Below are 18,787 nucleotides of genomic sequence, written 5' to 3' on the forward strand. Positions count from 1 at the left end.
CCTGCCCGGACATTCAATGGAAAGCCTGCCCGCTGCGCTCCGTTTCTTACAACGTCCTCGCTTGCGCACATCGCATGGCGATGTCGTTTGACATTCATCATAGAGCCGTTCATTCGTTCAGACGTCGCCGACGCTTGGTGTGACTCATCATCCTACCCAACTACCACCTACGTACATAACGAGAGGAATCTGAAGTAGAATTAAGAGCGCGAGTTCCTGAGCCCTCGAAAAAATTCATTCTTTCTTATACGGGGTATGTATTTAATATTATGTGACGCAAGCGTTTCCGACTTTCTTCTTTCCGCCTGTCTCTCCGTCTCCGCGCGAAAAGGTCGACAAGTTTTATCGCGATTGGAATATATTTCGACCGCGAGATTATTTCGTCGTTTAACTTCGGCTCGCGATGATTGTTTTACGTCTTTTTAAAATTACGACGCGTTCTCGTTTTTAGTATTTTTCTCCATTTCGCGTTAAAATTTCGAATACGATCGATAACGCGTAAGATTCTCTCGCACGAGATTTATATATACATATGTATATATATTTATATAACGAGATCAGTTTGCCAATTAACGCGATGTTTCTCGAAATAGGGATTATGTAATTTTCCATTTTCGTTTAAATCGTTCATCTCGATCGTAAAGGCTGCTTTTGACGAATCGATTTTCGCGTAGGACGTCTGAAAATTTTCGAGTAAGCATTTTCGCGATATCGGACTGTCGGCCGCGCCATTTTCAGTAGCCAGGTGATCGCGCATAAAGTACGCCGGGCACGCCGAGGTAATCGAAAGAGCGTCATGACGCACGCATTCTGGGTAAAATCGTTGCCGTTGCTCAAAATGGCTGTCGGACGAGTGATTTCCGTTTCGAGGTACGATGCTCGGGGTCTGTACGTTCGTCGTGAAAGCGAGCCGACGCGAGACAATCGTCGAATCGAGGCGGAAAAAATCGCGGCATGATTCTCGCCCACTGAATTCGTCCCCTTTGACATTCGACATGGAAAAAGTTTCTCCGCGAGGTATCTCTTTTACGCTTTAATAACTTCCTTTCCGGTCCGCGCGCGCACTCGCGCACAGACGAAGGATCTTACGACGCATGAGCGGTTTCCCCCTCTCCCTCGCCGCCCCGTCATTCCGTCGCCGCCGCGTCCAATAGCCTTCGTCGTCTTTACGACGCGACGACGGAACTTGCCGACGAGATGGCGCGCGCGTTGCATGTCGGGACGTAGGTTGCCTTGGCTTAGGGGGGCGTGGGGGAAAGGGAGAGTGAGAAGAAGCGACTCGAGCTCACACAAAATGGCGGTCTGGCTCGCGAGTCCGTGACCATACAGTACGCGATACTCGAATAAGTTTGCCGTGATGTCGGGTCGCCGATGTCACTAGCGATTCATTATTCGCGGACACGTGTACGCGTGACGGTGCTACGATTGGATTTGGGACGATTCGCATGCGGATCGTTGGGAATACGAGGGCACGTCGGTGCGACGCGTAAACGGGAGCCATGCAGGTGAGTGCATCTCCGGAACACCTGAGACTCAGGCGCGATTTTATCCGCGTTTCCGCGGATCCTCGCGAGGATCGTCATCCCGGACCCGACGGCGATGCGTTTATGCGTGTATTTATGCGTGCGTGCGAATTGCGCTTGGCCGCCGTACTGTTGTTTGGAATAGGCGAAAATCGTTGCTCGCGTGCGTTTCGGCCTACCGAGGCTCGGCAAAAAGGTCGTAAAAATTGGAAAAAATCCCCGCGGCTCGCTCGCGAAGGGTTTATACGTGTAGGGCGGGGTCCTCCGGACCGTCCGGACTCAGCAACTTGAGCCCCCTTCACCACGATTTTCCGCGACTTTACACACTCTTCCCAGTCTCCCAATAACCTATAAAGGTTTGTTTACGTCGCGTTAACGTGACATTTTTCACAGAAAATATCGCTGTACCATCCTAATTTTCATTGTAAACGATTCCTCACACTTTCCCTCGGCCTGGCGTCACACTTATTCGAAAATCCAAAATGTACCCATTTTTGCAAATTGAGCTCGAATATCATCGTGTACAGTCCTGTCTGGTTATCAGGAATGTGCAACACAATTCTCCCAGCAATTGTCTATTATTTTAATGCATTTCCATTAGGGTAATGGCAGAAATACTTTGTAGTTTCAACCTCTGAAAGTTCCTCATAGAAATTTTGATTGTAATTTTACAATTTTAGTGTGCGATTGAGAGATAATTGGGTCTGTCAAGGGGTTTTATAACCTTTGTGTACGCTGTAGTGGTCTATACGTGTCATTCTTGGAATCCTATTCTAATCATAGGTTTCTTTTGCATTCGTGTTTCATGATAGTGACGATTGTATTATATCATAATATATATTTGCAATGATAAAGCATATTTTGAATAAAACTGCATAGTATTGTAATACATTTGATTCAATTTGACAATAAATTTGTCTTGAAATGTCACAAAAGAATAATGTTAAAAGCAAATATATACTTATTAATTATACATTTCTTCAAAAAAAACATGTAATTTTTGAAATAGTAACAAGATCAGTTAATATACATTGTCAAAATTTGGTAAAATTTTAAAATAATATAGTCCTTATAAATATTTCTGCTGTTATATGTACGTAGAATATGGAAATTATCATGGTTTTGTCAGCAGCGTTGTACAAAGTAGTCTGTAATAATTGTAGACAAATTTAATAATTACTTCATGTTTGCATCTCTTCATATTTTGTCATAATGAATATATATATTTGATATTAGATATTATATTTCTCTCTGTGATTTATCATAATGCATTAATAATAAGATTGGACAATGCTGAGTGAACAAAATCAAGATTAATTATCGTTTTTTAACAATATTCGAGCTCAAATTCTTGTATCAATTATACATTTGTTATACTATGTTACGCAGATTATTTTATAAAACTATTTTATAAAAGCATATTGTAAATAAAACTATCAATTTTATACTCATATATTTTTAACAATGGTTCACAATATTATAGTTTATAGTCTGGTCTAGTTTAATGTTTAATCACATGTTATATGTTCTGTCTGAAAACATGTGGGTTGAAAATATAGTATGTATCACTAACTTTTGTTACAGAAAGAGAGCCAGGAACCTTTGCTCTAAATTTAATTGATGTAGGTAAGCGAATAAAATTCTACATTAATTGTAAAAGAGAATTTTACTTCGCTTTCTGTACATGTTATATAACTTCAGCATTTTTTCTCAATATATTTGTGTCAAAAATCATAGTTACATAATTATTATATTATTATTCATTGATATGCAGATTGCAAATATGTGAAATTATGTTATATAGTGTTTTTACTATGTAAATATATTTCATAAAATACTAATACTTTGAGCAAAATCATAGGATTAACATTATACATACAAGATTTATATTGATAAAATTAATGAGTACAGTTATGATTATTGTTAGTACATTAATTTATTTAAATCTTTTTAAAAGTATAATGAGTATATAATACAAATTAAATAATATATAACAGTATACAATCTGCTATAAATTAAATAGTATATATACGTATTATTAATCACATATGTTTATGTACATACTTAGGTATCTTGATCATTAATGACCAAGATGTAATTGAAATATTTAATAAACATATCAATGTGTTTCAATGGCGAGTTCTATTATAATATTTACTATTAATATCCAGACCTAGATTAAACACACCTTTACATACTTGTTCCTTCTATGCGAATAACATTGGAAGTGATTGCAATTATGCATTTGTGACAAACAGATGTAAAATATTTAGACTTTATAAAAATTGTATTTCTATTTAATCTTACCAGAATAAATAAACGTGAACGAACAAGAGATTCTTCTGCTAGACACTGAAGAATTCAATGAATATGAACAAACCAGAGATTTTCTTGCTAGATATATGAAGAATTCTCGTGGAATTTAATATTAAGAGTATATTAAATATATTGCAAAAAGTGCGTATTATTATCTCTCTCGCTGGCCTTTTATTTAAGCCAAAATTATATCGTACAAGTATAAGGCCCGATTGCACCAACGTCAATTTGGTTTTAAGCGAGACTTAAATATATGTTTGTCTTTATTTATTTAGAAAAAAAGATAAAGATAGATAGATATTTAAGTCTCACTTAAAGCTAAAATAATGTTGGTGCAATCGGGCCTAAGGCAATTAAAAGTTTCTAAAGAAATTCATGTTGCACTTATGAGAAGACAAAATGGCGGACGACAGTCACAAAATGGACGATGATGTGCTGATGAGTTGGCAGCGATATTTCTGCGGTATTTCGGACTTGAGAAAATAAAAGAAGATGCGCAAGAAAATTCGACTGCTTTCTTCAACTACAAATTTATTTTGTTGTCTATTATTATAATTGATTTTATTGATTATCATTGATTTCGAAAAAATATTTTTTATGAAAATTTTGACAAAAATATTATGATGATAAGCGATAGTTAGGGGATGAACTATTCCAAACAACAAATGGCGAGCGATATCTTCTATAAAGATGAAATTAAAATCACATGTAGCCCAATTGATTGACTTTCAGAAAACATTAGAATCCGAATCCGGTAAGGAATCCGGATCCGATTCGGAGAATGAAAGCAAAAGCGATAGCTCCTCTTCCGGAAGCAATAGCGGTTCAGGATCAGGTTCAGAAAGGTGGGTAGAGACAAGACTCGATCATTCCCCTGAAAATCGCGAGACCTGATAAACTTGCATCAGTGTGATTTTATGTACTTTTTATGCTCGAAAAACATATTCGATATGTTTAGGAATTGTTCTCTTAATTTTAGACAAGTTTCAGATTTTATTTGAAAAAATAAAAATTTTTAGTATTCTAATTCTTACAATTCTTTAATTTTATTTGACTTTTAAAATATATTTCTTTTTTTATATTCTATTAATTAGATTAATTAATTAATTAATGATTTATTATATCGTCGATGCAAGGGTCTATTTGCATATGTATAGAACGAGTAGTTACAATATATAATATTAATATGCTGCAAGGTATAAGAGATTAATACTCTGGTTACAAGTATATATCAGGTTTCTTTTATATCTAAAGGGGTCTATCAGAATTAATGCTATTCACAATTATAATAGCTACTTGTGTATTGCTACAGCTTTTTTATAGCTCTAACAACGTCTTAACAATTTTGCTAATTTTATGTATTTATTTTATTTTGGATTTTTTGTGAGCACAACCTTTTTATACTTCTTACTTGTGTCGTGATGTTTGCTTCTTTGTACTCGAAAATCATCTATGCAATGCTAGATAAACTCTACTATCATTTTGTAGCATTACTCGGTACTTTTGATTAGTCAATGATAATAAATCTCGGTATAAAATCATTAAAAAAATTTATATTCGCATTAAAAATAGTATTTTGAAGTATACTTTAAATTTTACATTTAGAAAATCTCATCGTAATATATTTTTATTCTAATTCTTAATATTTTGATTTAATAATATTATATAGAAAAGAGAATAATTATGTATAAATTTTACATATATAAATGTTTTATGATTATATAATATATTTTTAGTCTTATATCTCTTTCTTGTAAAAAATTTACACATTCTACAGATTAAACTATTTAAGATTAACTTGATTATATTCGGCATTTATCCAGTACGTGTAAATCATTAAAAAATGGAATAAAATCTTAGAATGTATATATTTTTCATTAAATTCAGAAGCAATGAGCAAAAATTTGGATTACGATATATTTAATAATTGTTAACAATTTTATATTTACAATAATTTATTTATTTTAGTTAGATTTATTCATTTATTTAGTTATTTCAGAGTATATCGATTGTAATTTTAAATAAGTATACTTTGAAATGCTATGTGTCACGTCCATACATAATTAGTGAAATATTGCCTGGCTGCTAACGCAGTGACTCTAGCTCCTCGAGCGGTTCTGGTTCCGGATCAGGCTCTGATTCAGAAAAGTCAGAGAAGTCAGATGCACCTGCTGCACAAAGTGATAGCTTCCAGAGCAAAAGCTCGAATCACAGCACAGAAACAAAGCATAGAGTTAAACATGAGTCTAGCCGTGAGTGGGACGAGAATCCTGACATATACGGCATCAGGAGATCCGGGCGTTCCAGGAAGGAACCCGACAGGCTCGCGACGAATCGCGAGAGCGACAGCGATGGTCGCAAGAAGTTTAAGAAGAAAGGGTAAGTAAAAATCTCGTGGGGAAAAAAAACTCAGCGCTCGGTATCCAATGATCGGATGTATAATTTGGCTGACCAAGTTACTGCAATTATAAGAATTATAGAACTGTAATGTAAAAGAGATTACAAATTATTTTTTTATACACTATATATTGAATTGTGCAAATGTGCTAATTCAGAGCTAATAACGAATTCGTAATTACTTTAGAACTCAATCAAATACATTTATGTATAATCAACTTGTATATTTTGAACTTTAATTCATATTATACATTTTATAATAATATATCTCTATAATTAGTTGCGTCAAAATCTTTCAGTATATGTATTTATATAAAATACAAGTTGATGAATTTTGTATCTATGTTTGCTGATTTTTGTGTTTACACTGTTATCGCTATATTTATTATATAGATACTATGATATACATATAAATACTATCTATAACTTATTACACAATACTGTGTAACATAATGTCGCATAATTTTAATTTTGTTATTTGTTAGTGTATCAAATGTGGATGTGTGAATTTATTGCAACGTTTATAACATTTTTAACACAACAGTCATAGCAAAATTATTTTACTTATTTTAATGAATTTTTAGATGCATTACATTATAAAGTCTGCTATACATTACACATATACGCATATTTTGATACAATATAAATTCATTTATAAGCGTGTATTATACGTTTTTCTCTTGGTTTGCACTAATTGGATTTCATTTTGGTTTGCATATAACTTATTACTTTCTGTGCTTATTACACTTTACAGTTTACTTTACAATATGTTTTACAATCTATATGTTACCTTGAATATAAAAAACTTAACTGGCATAAATTTTATGTGCTGCAAGTGTATTGTATAATCTATACAACATTTTCTTAAACTATTACATCTTTATTCTCTATAAATTTTTTCATCTTAAATTATATAAATAACAAAGATGGCAAAAATAGAAATTAGAAATAAAACTTGATTTTAATTTTTATATAATTTTGTATAATTATATTTTTCTTTATAAATCTTTCTCATGTCATAATATATATTTATTTTGTATTTGTAAACTTTATTGAAAACATATAGTTTTCTGCATTATATAAAAATTTATATAAGAAAATTAGAATCTAGTAATATCTGACAATGAATTAAATTCGTATATTCAGTAAATATGTGACAATTATAATCATTAATCTATCATGTGTAATATTTTAACACTTTTATTCATATATGATTTACTTTACTTTTTAGTTCACACAATTCTTGGAATTCAGAGAGTTCAGATTCTGAATCTGACGAAATTGAAAGTCGAAGGCCGCCTCCTAGCAAGTCTCTAAACAGACGCGCGGCGCAAAAAGCGAAAGAGAAAGCCAAGGTGCGAAAGAAGCGGATCTCCGAATCTTCTGAAAATTCTTCCTTTGATAGTGATGACAATAGAAGGTACATGTCGAGAAAAATTAAATTAAAAAAAAGTGTATGTGAGCGCGTACAAAAATATATGGAAATTTCAATAATTATAATAAACTTAATTATCAGGCAAGTCACTAGACGGACTGGTACAGCAGTTAGTTATAAAGAAGAAAGTGAAGAAGGTACTGATAGTGAAGATTTGGTTGAAGTTGACGAATCGAATGCTGCGTCAACAGAACCTGATAATGCGGAAACTATTGAACAAATTTTGGGACAGAGAGTGGGCAAGAAAGGAGGTTAGTTTGTTTTATATATATATAATACTATCTTCAGATATTAATCAAGATATTAATTAGAAAGTTATAAATATATATATTATATAATTATTTGCAGTTACCGGCAACGTGACGACAATCTATGCTGTCGCAGAAAACGGCGATCCCAATCCAAAGGATTTAAGTAATGTAGAAACTGAAGTACAATATTGGATAAAATGGAAAGGCTGGTCTCACATACACAATACATGGGAATCGGAGGAATCCTTGAAAGCACAAAAGGTTATTATTCTTTTTATTAAGTCTTTATGACTTTAGAAATTATTCTTAATTTAAAAATTGTTCTTATGAATTTTATTATTAGGTGAAAGGATTGAAGAAATTAGACAATTTTATCAAACGTGAACGAAGACTGGAACAGATGAGAGAATATGCTGAACCAGAGGAATTGGAATATTTTGAGTGTCAATCGGAGCTCAAGCAAGATCTTTTGAAAAGTTACAACAATGTTGAGAGGATTATTGGTAATATATTTTGAGTTTCACCGATATTTGTATTTCGAGAGAATATCTTACATAATATATTAAAATTTTTATATAAATATAAATTATATAAACTATCATATATATATATATTTTGTCAGCTGATTATAAGAAACCAGATTCAGAACATCCTGATTATTTTTGTAAATGGGACAATCTACCATATGCTGAGGCCACATGGGAAGATGGAGCGTTGATAGTGAAAAAATGGCCAGAAAAGATAAAAGAATTTTGCGATAGAGAAGAGTCTAAAATGACACCAAGCAAACATTGTAAAGTTCTTAAATCTAGACCTAAGTTTTATCAATTGAACGAACAACCAAGTTATATGGGCAAGGAAAAAGATCTAGTATTGAGAGATTATCAAATGGATGGAGTTAACTGGATGATTCACTCCTGGTGCAAGGAAAATAGGTACGCAAATATTTTTGTAATAACAATGTGTTTGAAATTATTGTATTTATATTCAATTTATTTTGATTAATTATTATCTTTTTTCAGTGTTATATTAGCTGATGAGATGGGTCTCGGCAAAACAATCCAAACAATATGCTTCCTTTATTATCTTTTTCACACGCAACAACTTCATGGGCCATTTTTACTAGTAGTTCCTTTGTCAACAATGACTTCCTGGCAAAGAGAGATGTCTCTATGGGCACCTGATTTGAATTTCGTTACTTATTTGGGTGATGTCAATTCGCGTAATGTTGTATGTATTACTTCTCATTACTTTGTTATATATGTATATATATATATATATATATATATATATATATATGTAAAATACATGCTCTAAATGAATCATATAAATTCTTTTCAGATTAGAGAATATGAATGGTGCTATGGAGAATCGAAAAGACTAAAGTTTAATGTCATACTTACAACGTATGAGATAGTACTTAAAGACAAAGCACTGTTGGGTGCCTTAAATTGGGCAGTGCTGCTAGTGGATGAAGCTCATCGATTGAAAAACGACGATTCTCTTCTATACAAAGCACTTTTCGAGTTTCACACCAATCATCGTTTGTTAATCACTGGTACTCCGCTACAAAACAGCTTAAAAGAGTTATGGGCTCTATTACACTTCATTATGCCTACTAAGTTAGTTTTTATTCATTTGAATTTCTTTATATATAATATATATTTCTAATAATATACATATCGTTTTTTTATTAATAATTTCTATTGTTTAATAATAATTTCTTGTTTATTATAAGTTATCTTCTTATATTTATATTTGTTGCATTATTTTAATATAGATTCGTCTCGTGGGAAGAATTTGAGAAACAACATGACAATGCTGCACAAAAAGGATACTCCAAACTACACAAGCAATTGGAGCCATTTATCCTGCGTCGAGTTAAGAAGGACGTTGAAAAATCTTTGCCCGCTAAAGTTGAACAAATTTTACGGGTAGAGATGTCGTCCGTGCAGAGACAATACTATAAATGGATATTGACTAAAAATTACGAAGCATTAAGAAAAGGCATGAAGGGATCCAGTACGACGTTTTTGAACATTGTGATTGAATTAAAAAAATGTTGTAACCATGCTTTCCTTACAAAACCAATGGAGATCGAAAGGGAAAAAGGCAATGAGGATTATTTGCAGCAACTTATCCGTGGTTCTGGAAAATTAGTACTTCTAGATAAATTATTAGTGAGATTGCGTAATACGGGACACAGAGTATTAATATTTAGTCAAATGGTCAAAATGCTGGACATTCTTGGTGAATATCTGCAAAAGAGACATTTCCCATTCCAAAGATTAGACGGCAGTATAAAAGGGGAACTGAGGAAACAGGCACTGGATCATTTCAATGCTGAAGGATCGCAGGATTTTTGTTTTCTATTGTCGACGCGAGCCGGTGGTCTCGGCATTAATCTAGCCACCGCGGATACTGTGATAATTTTCGATTCCGACTGGAATCCGCAAAACGATTTGCAGGCCCAGGCTAGGGCACATCGAATAGGACAAAAGAATAAGGTGCGTTCGCGATTGTCTCGAAATTCGATGCTCATTTGTATGAAAATTTCCGAGAAACGTCAATCTTATAATCCGATTTACATTACGTATAGGTCAATATTTATCGATTGGTTACCAAAAAATCGGTTGAGGAAGAAATTGTGGAACGTGCAAAGCAGAAGATGGTCTTGGACCATTTAGTGATACAGCGAATGGATACAACTGGACGGACGGTATTGAATAAGAAGAATGCAGGGACCAATAACAATCCATTTACCAAAGAAGATTTAACTGCTATTTTGAAATTCGGCGCGGAGGATTTGTTTAAAGATGAAGAAGACGGAGATGAGGAGCCAGCGGTGAGTTTATTATCCTCTTACATTTTTGTCAGCCTAACATAAGTGCAAAAAGAGCTATTAATTGGAAATAACTCAATATATATTCTATTAATACATTTATTAATTATATTTATTTATTGTTAATAACATTCTATTATAATATATTTATAATATTATATAATATGTATTTGCAATTTTGAATGCAATTATACATACTTATTTAATATATATTTAAAATTAGTCTAGGGGGGGGGGGGTATATGAAATCTTTGCACAGGGCTCTTTTTTAGTAATTTATTGTAATGCGGTTGATTGTCCTTAAAAGTTTCTAGGATTTCTCCTATTTTAAATTAGTTGATTTCCTAAGTAAAATTCTCTTTTTGCATTCCTTTCCTACCATATTTATTACATAATTATATTAAAATGAGAGCAAGTGAAAAAAACATATAATGCAAGTAAAAAAACATAACATAACATATAATAACGTTTTTATTTTACATTAACATAAAAGAAAAGATGGCATAAAAGAAAATATTAAAGAAACTTGAGTATAAATATTTATGATTTTTTGTAAAATTAGTGCGATATAGATGAAATACTAAGAAGAGCTGAAACAAGAGACGAAGCTCCGACGACAGTTGGCGATGAATTGTTATCTGCTTTTAAAGTCGCCAGTTTTAAACCTACTTTCGAGGAGGATTTAGAACCTATTAATCAGCCGAATGATAACGACGATGAAAGTAAAGATTGGGTAAGCATATTTTTTTATCTTTTTTTTTTTAACTTTTGAATGTCTTAAATATCTGAATAAATAAACTGTTTGTATTACAATTACAAATTTTTGTTAAGACAAAAGAATTATTACTTAACATTGTCGTCTTACATCTTTCAGGCTGAAATTATTCCGGAAAACTTCCGCAAAAAGGTAGAAGAAGAGGAAAAATCGAAGGAAATGGAGGACCTTTATTTGCCACCGAGAAGTAGAAAAACACTTCAGCAACTCAATCAGAGCGAAGGTATGTGCTTTTACAAACACTTGCAATTTTTTCCTCATAAATGTGTGAAATATATAGAAACGAAAGCAAATGCTATATTTAGGAAGAGGCAGAAAGCGCAAAAAAGAAGATGATGACAGTGAAGAAGAGGACGAGGAGTCGGGTAGCGAGGCGGAAGATAGCGACGATGAAAGACCCAAGAGAAGAGGTAGACCAAGAGTTACACCGCGCGAGATCATCAAGAGTTTTACGGATGCTGAGGTTTGTAATAAGTTTTATTTTATACAAGATTGTTCGATTTCTCGTTCTACGTTCTTTAAATAATAATTCTCCATCGTAGATACGAAGATTCATCAAAAGTTACAAGAAGTTCCCGGCACCTTTAAAGCGATTGGATGATATCGCGACTCATGCTGGTTTACAAGAAAAACCAATGTCGGAATTGCGCTTCTTGGGCGAACAATTAAAATCTAGATCCGACATGTGCTTAGTGGAATTCGAGAATATGCCGAAGGAGAATAAAGCTGGCGAAGAGGAAGGCAAGGAACCCGGTCGTAAGAGAGCACGCGGACCTACTTTCAAGGTGGCTGGTGTTATGGTGAACGCGAAGTCACTTACGGCCGCGGTTAAAGAACTCGAGCCTTTGGAACAAGCTTTGTCATCCGATCCCGAGCAACGTGCCAATTGGCACCTCGACATTAAGTGAGTTCATAATTTAAATCAATTATATTAATCTTTTTTAATTAATTATTTTTTAATTTTTTAATTATTAATCTTTTTTTGAACTCTCCATTAAAAAATATCAAAATAAATAAGCAATGAAAAATATCAAGTACGGAATATTTTATAAGAGATTTTTTTATAGCTTTAGATCGAAACCAGCAAATTTTGATTGCGAGTGGACTGGCGAAGATGATTCGAAATTATTAAGAGGTATATATCAACATGGTATGGGTTCGTGGGAAGCGATAAAAACGGACGCTAGTTTGGAACTAGGGGATAAGATCGGTAGCAGTAAAGTACAACTCAAACGTGTGCAAACACGCGCGGAATATCTTCTGAAGATTTTGAAGAAGCAGATCGATCTTAAGTTAGGAGTGGTAAGGTCATTTTGCATACAATATATTAACGAGTATATTTTTATTTGTTTCTTTATTTTTCAACAGGATTATGTCTTTCTCCTACAATTAGAAACCGAATACGAGGTAATACCCTGTCTCCTCTCCATCCATTTATTCCTTCCTATATTTTGACAAATAAAACATGAAAAATATGAAGTGTAAACTACGTAAAATATATATATATATATATATATATATATATATATATATTTAAATGAGGATCTTCAAGCTAGAATATGAGCTGTCAAGCATTCAAATTTCTTTAATAAAATGAGCTAATTTCTTCTTTATTTTATTTATTAATGTACATTACTATATAAAAAAATGTATTCTGTTTGTCATTCGCATGTAAACTAAGCAATTATTTCAGACACGAATAAGAAAACCAAGGAAGCCTAAGGAAATTAAAATAGTCACTAAAGAAAATGTAGAAAATAATGACACTTCTGGTGATGAAACTAAAAAATTAAAATCCAAAAATGACAAAGTGAGTTAAAAATAGAGATTAGTTTTTTATATTATGTAAGTTTACATAATGCACATACATATTCATCTATGTATAATTACAGTCTGGGATTAAGAAAGAAGAAGATATTGTTGCAAAAAAAGACGTTAAGGATGAAATTGGTGATTTATCTGACGAAAAGAAAAAAGATAAGAAGGTTAAAAAAGAGAAAAAAGAAAATAAAAAAACGAAGAAAAATAAACAAGCCGCAGGTCCTATGCATTTTACTGCCAATAACGAACCGCGGGCCGTTGATGTAATTGGCGAATTGGATCCTCCGATATTTGATGAGGTTAATGTCATTCTCTTAAAAGACTTATATATACTTTTCATCTAGTCTGTATATACTGACATAAAATGCATGTAAAAAAAATAATTGAAACTAAGAAAATGATATATTATATATTAATTATATTAAATTATATTATATGAAATAACAGTATCGTATTATTTTATTATACAGTGTAAAGAGAAGATGAGGCCAGTGAAAAAGGCATTAAAGGCTTTAGATAAACCAGATATGTCACTGAGTGAAGAAGAGCGAGTCGCTCGTGCGCGTCGATGCCTTTATCAAATTGGAAATCATATCAATACTTGTCTTACGGAATACAGAAACCCTGAACAAATTAGTGAATGGAAAAGTAATCTCTGGTACTTTGCTTCCAAGTTCACATATTTCAAAGCGAAGAAACTTTACAGGATGTATAAGAACTTGGTGAAGCAAGGTGGCGATAGTAATGGCGGTACTACATCCAGTCCTGACAAAAAAGAGGATACTTCTAATACTACAAAGGTAATGCTACATCAAATTTCTTTCTCTCATATATATAAAATATAGATAATAAATTATCATTTTCGTTTTGTTTATTAGAAACATAATGAAAGGTCGTCTTACGATAAACAACAAACGGATAGTAGTAACAAAGACAGTAGAATAACGAAACGTAAAATTGACGATATCGAAGAGAACTCAAATAGCAGTACACAAAGTAAGAAACAGAATATTGCTGCTATCTGCAGCAGCAGTATCAGCAGCACGTCTACAGTTACTATTGGTGCTATTACTATTACTCCTATAACAACGCCAAATACTACATCAAGTACTAACAGCGCAGAAGCATCACGACATAAAGAGCAAAAAGATTCGAAGCATAAAGATATGAAAAGGGATAGGGAGCGTGACAGGGATAGAGACAGAGGACACAACGACAGGGGTATGGATAGGATAAGTGGAGGAAAGGACGACAGGATTAGAAGAGACAGCGGAGGGTACAACATGGGGCATTACAGTGGCAGCAGGGAGGATGATCATTGGTTATCTAGAGATGGAAGAGACATGAGAGACGGCAGGTACGGGTAAGATCGTATGTTATTTTATTTTACATATATAAATGTATGTTTTGTGATATTAAAAAACATTAATTTACATCTCCACGTTTAATTTAACTTACTTCGTTTCATTTGTCCTTAATACAAAGATACTTGGGAAACGCCGAGTTTGCAGCGTTGAATAGAAATTGCTATTTATATTAATTACTTTAACTGTTGTAATTTTGTTTTTCCGACAGATTCGGAGATCACAAACGAAACGACCGCTTCGATCTTTACGGCCGAATGTCTGGCGGTTATCACAGAGATAGAGACAGGGATCGCGATCGTGGTATGCACATGAACGACAAAAGGAGGTGAGTAATAGCGATCTTTATGCAACCTCATTTACAAATCTAATTTGCAATCTACAATATTTTGCATAAAATTGAATATACGATTTTTCAGTGATTTTTATCGATATTCTTCGGGACCGCCGGGTTATGGATACAATCCGGGTAGTTATGGCGGTAGCAGCGGCGGCGGCGGCGGTTATCCTCCAACGGATATCGCACCAGGTCATTTCAGAAATCGCGGATATCCAGGAGATAACTATTCCAATGATTGGCGGCCGAACAAGGATTATAGACGAGACTACGATAGAAGGCCACCACCACCAAATGCCAACTCCTAGTGCTTCTTTTCTCTTCGGTTGTGACACGGTAGTGGTACCGTCTTGTGTATAATTTTGAATAAAAGTTATACGTGTCTTTACATGTAAGAAGTGCTGATAAACGCGCGGTACACGGTGTTTCTGCATGAATTTTATATATGTATATATATGTATATGTATAATTATATGGATATACATATAGGTATGTATATTTATATATTATATATATTATATATATATATATATATACATATAGGTATGTATATTTATATATTATATATATATATATATATATATATATATATATATATAAACATGTACATATATTAAATAGAAAAATCATAACGCTGTAGCAAATTGGTTGCTATAGAATACTTTAGAATTCTAAACGCTCCGGAGCATTAATGGCGTCAATTTGATCGTATTTTCTACCGGAGTATTTTTCGTTATATAATATAATAAACTGCTTCCGCGCTTATGCGCATATATTTTGCATTTTCGATATTAATTATGTACATAAATATGTGCATAAAATTCAGTATAGATATATAGCTCACACACATGATTGCGATGATTTAAATTCCATATCTCATTTTATTCTTATTAATCTGATTCTATTTTGACACTATTCAACATTTGACTACGTTAACAATTAAAAATTAAACATAAATAGTCATAATGTAATGCAATGTTTATGAAATTGCATTAATTGTTTTATTAATCATAAATTTTCTATAAAAAATATTGAATATATTAAATGAACATATTTCAAAAAAATACAATTGTATGAAAAATTGCTCTAAATATAGTATATTAGCAATATATATTAATCTATTTTGTTTGATAATGGCAGCAGAAGCATAATTCGTACATTTAGTATTTCTCTTGAACTTAATCTATATATGCAAATCAAAACAGATATAATTCAGGCCGCACTTTTTTTTCGATAGTCTTATGACATTTGTGATTTAAAGAGAATAGATATAGACAAGAATACTATTTTTGCGTTTATTATTTTATGATACAATAGTTTTTTAACCTAAATCTACGAAACGAATGTGACATATTGTAAATATTAGCATAAGACCGATAGTTATTCTGTTCGTATCGAACTATTAAATTATACTTAATGCAGCATTACGCTTTTTTATTTAATAAGATATGAGATTTCAACAACTCAGTCTTGCATTAGTAAAAAAAAAAAAAAAAATGAAATACTATAAACCATAAAAGTTTTATGTTATCTATAATTGGAAACTTTTTATGTAGAATATTAATATTTTTCAGCTCAGAGTTTTGACAGATTCCAAAGAAATAATTATAGAGATAATCATGTTTGCTCCAATTAATAAAGAATAGCTATTTTTTTCTGTAGAACTTTATGAAATTTTATATTCGTAAAAAACAAAACAGTTGAAAGTCGGGCTCTTATCGCAATTATAGTTTGAATGAGGTCTGATATTAGATAAAAGAACAATGTAATGTGTGTATGTATGTGTGTGTTGTGTGTATATTGTAGATTTTTCGTAAATGCAAATGGATGTTATCCTGTATAATTCAAGATTATCGAGATTATATGCTGAATACTGTGTCTTTACTAGCATATGCAAAATAAATTAATTTATATATTATTTTATGCTCGTTAAACTGCAATTTTCTTGTGCATTTGTGTAAATAATAGTATGTGTATTTAATAAGCAAAATAATATTCACGATTATACAGATTCATATTAAAAAGAAAAAGGCTAATTCATATTTTATGTCTTAAATAATCACGTTCAGAAACAGGATAACGCTATTAATCGAGTAGTAATGAACATTTGTTACTATGTCGATTTTCATTTGCAAAATAATGTTTAAATAAAACAATGAAGTATTTATAATTTATTACATTAGTGGCCAATTATGAAAAACAGCAATGATGATCGGTTACAAAGCAAAGAGGAAACGAGAAAGATATATACATTGTAAATATTCAAAGATTCAAATGAATATAAATGATATATATACATATATATATATCAAAATAGTTTAAAATCATGGCATATTAAGATATATGTAAAGCGATTATAACAACGTATTTTATCTATCTTTATTGTAGATTACTCAGCGTTTCAGAAAATATATCTGCAGAAAAATTTTTCATGGTATAATTGTGAGCGTCATTTATGTTTATACGAGAACCACAGCATTATTTATAGCTCGATAATTAAAACTTTACAAATCGCTATAATAATATAATTTACAAGCGAACAAAATTGTGGGATAAAAGTGAGATAGAAAAATCAGTGATTGGCTTTTGTATTTAGTTTGTATCACAAAGTATCGACTTAAAAAAATGATTGAGATGATATAATGTATCAGTTTTTATAATAATCTCCGCATAATCTCCGATATTTATTAATGAAGTGAATATTCATTAAGTATCTTATTTTGTATAGCTTAAAATTAAAGATTTTAAAAATAGATAGCTCTGATATTGAATATTCACAGGTCGGAGAAGCGAACTAATTGAGAGTCAGGTGCGAGATAATGTGCTAAAATTATTCTTTTTTTCCAAATATTTATTGTCCGTTTTGGACCGTCACCAATAATTGTCAAATAAATCAAAGCGTGGATTATGGAAGTAAATTCGCATATATAATAATAATTATTATTTTATAGGAATAATTGTGTACACGTTTGCATGCAAAATACATATACGAACTGTAAAATAAACTTTGCATGTGAAAAGTACATACATAAAATAGATTGAACCGTACGTTTATCTGTGATCTTTACGATAAATAAGCGCATAAGTCTCTCTTCCGGTTTTAACCGTTAGGGAAGAGATTACCTGGTTCTGGTTGAGTGGAAACATTAAAAAATGTCCAAACTATTAACACAATTTGACGCGTAAGCTAGAGAAAGAAATGAACCGGAGTTAATAATAATAAGATGATGACTCATCACATCCATCAACAAAAGAGGTATCACGAACTGATCAAAGTCGAAACACACAATTAGTTTTATTCAATGTATATTCAACTAATGTATGTAAAACATTTGTATAATAATCTTGTCATGATATTATAATTATAAAAAGCAAACAAGACTTATGAACAATTTATTACATTGAAATGACACGCGCATATGCGAATTGACTTATATAATCCACGCTTTATTTATTTATTTATTTATTATTTGACAGTTGTTAAATAAAATAATATTGTGCAAATTGGAATCGAAATATACAATAAATAATATTTGAAAAGAAAGAATAATTTGATTATCGCGCCTGGCTTTTAAAATTAAAATTGATTACTGATTTTTTCTTCGATATAATTATATAATTTATTATATATAATTTATATATATATATATATATATAATTATATATTATATAATTTATTATTTATATAATTGTATAATTTTCTTCGATATAATTATATTAATTTTG

General features: G+C 31.8%; 1 protein-coding gene across 3 annotated transcripts; it reads left to right on the plus strand.

Annotated features, from left to right (window-relative positions):
- Positions 1 to 248: 248 nt before the first annotated feature.
- On the plus strand, positions 249 to 15,564 carry Chd1 (chromodomain-helicase-DNA-binding protein 1). Of its 3 annotated transcripts, none has more exons than XM_083043726.1 (23): positions 249 to 1,505; positions 4,572 to 4,684; positions 5,934 to 6,218; positions 7,468 to 7,656; positions 7,753 to 7,922; positions 8,020 to 8,183; positions 8,266 to 8,425; positions 8,545 to 8,857; positions 8,945 to 9,152; positions 9,264 to 9,544; positions 9,703 to 10,429; positions 10,522 to 10,767; positions 11,327 to 11,497; positions 11,639 to 11,762; positions 11,845 to 12,002; positions 12,082 to 12,443; positions 12,607 to 12,841; positions 13,233 to 13,349; positions 13,432 to 13,659; positions 13,831 to 14,160; positions 14,239 to 14,723; positions 14,936 to 15,052; positions 15,144 to 15,564. In XM_083043726.1, the coding sequence occupies exons 1-23, from the start codon at positions 1,500 to 1,502 to the stop codon at positions 15,367 to 15,369; spliced, it is 5,415 nt and encodes a 1,804-aa protein (XP_082899852.1). In that variant the 5' UTR covers positions 249 to 1,499; the 3' UTR covers positions 15,370 to 15,564. The 3 variants fall into 3 exon arrangements, with proteins under 3 accessions (XP_082899852.1, XP_082899853.1, XP_082899854.1); XM_083043727.1 differs by having other exon boundaries at positions 14,239 to 14,717; positions 15,144 to 15,563; XM_083043728.1 differs by lacking the exon at positions 5,934 to 6,218 and having other exon boundaries at positions 15,144 to 15,560.
- The last annotated feature ends 3,223 nt before the right edge of the window (positions 15,565 to 18,787 follow it).

This window comes from Prenolepis imparis, unplaced genomic scaffold, assembly GCF_030444845.1.
Source record: "Prenolepis imparis isolate NDT839.2.m4 unplaced genomic scaffold, iyPreImpa1.0 SCAF_8, whole genome shotgun sequence".
NCBI lineage: Eukaryota > Metazoa > Arthropoda > Insecta > Hymenoptera > Formicidae > Prenolepis > Prenolepis imparis.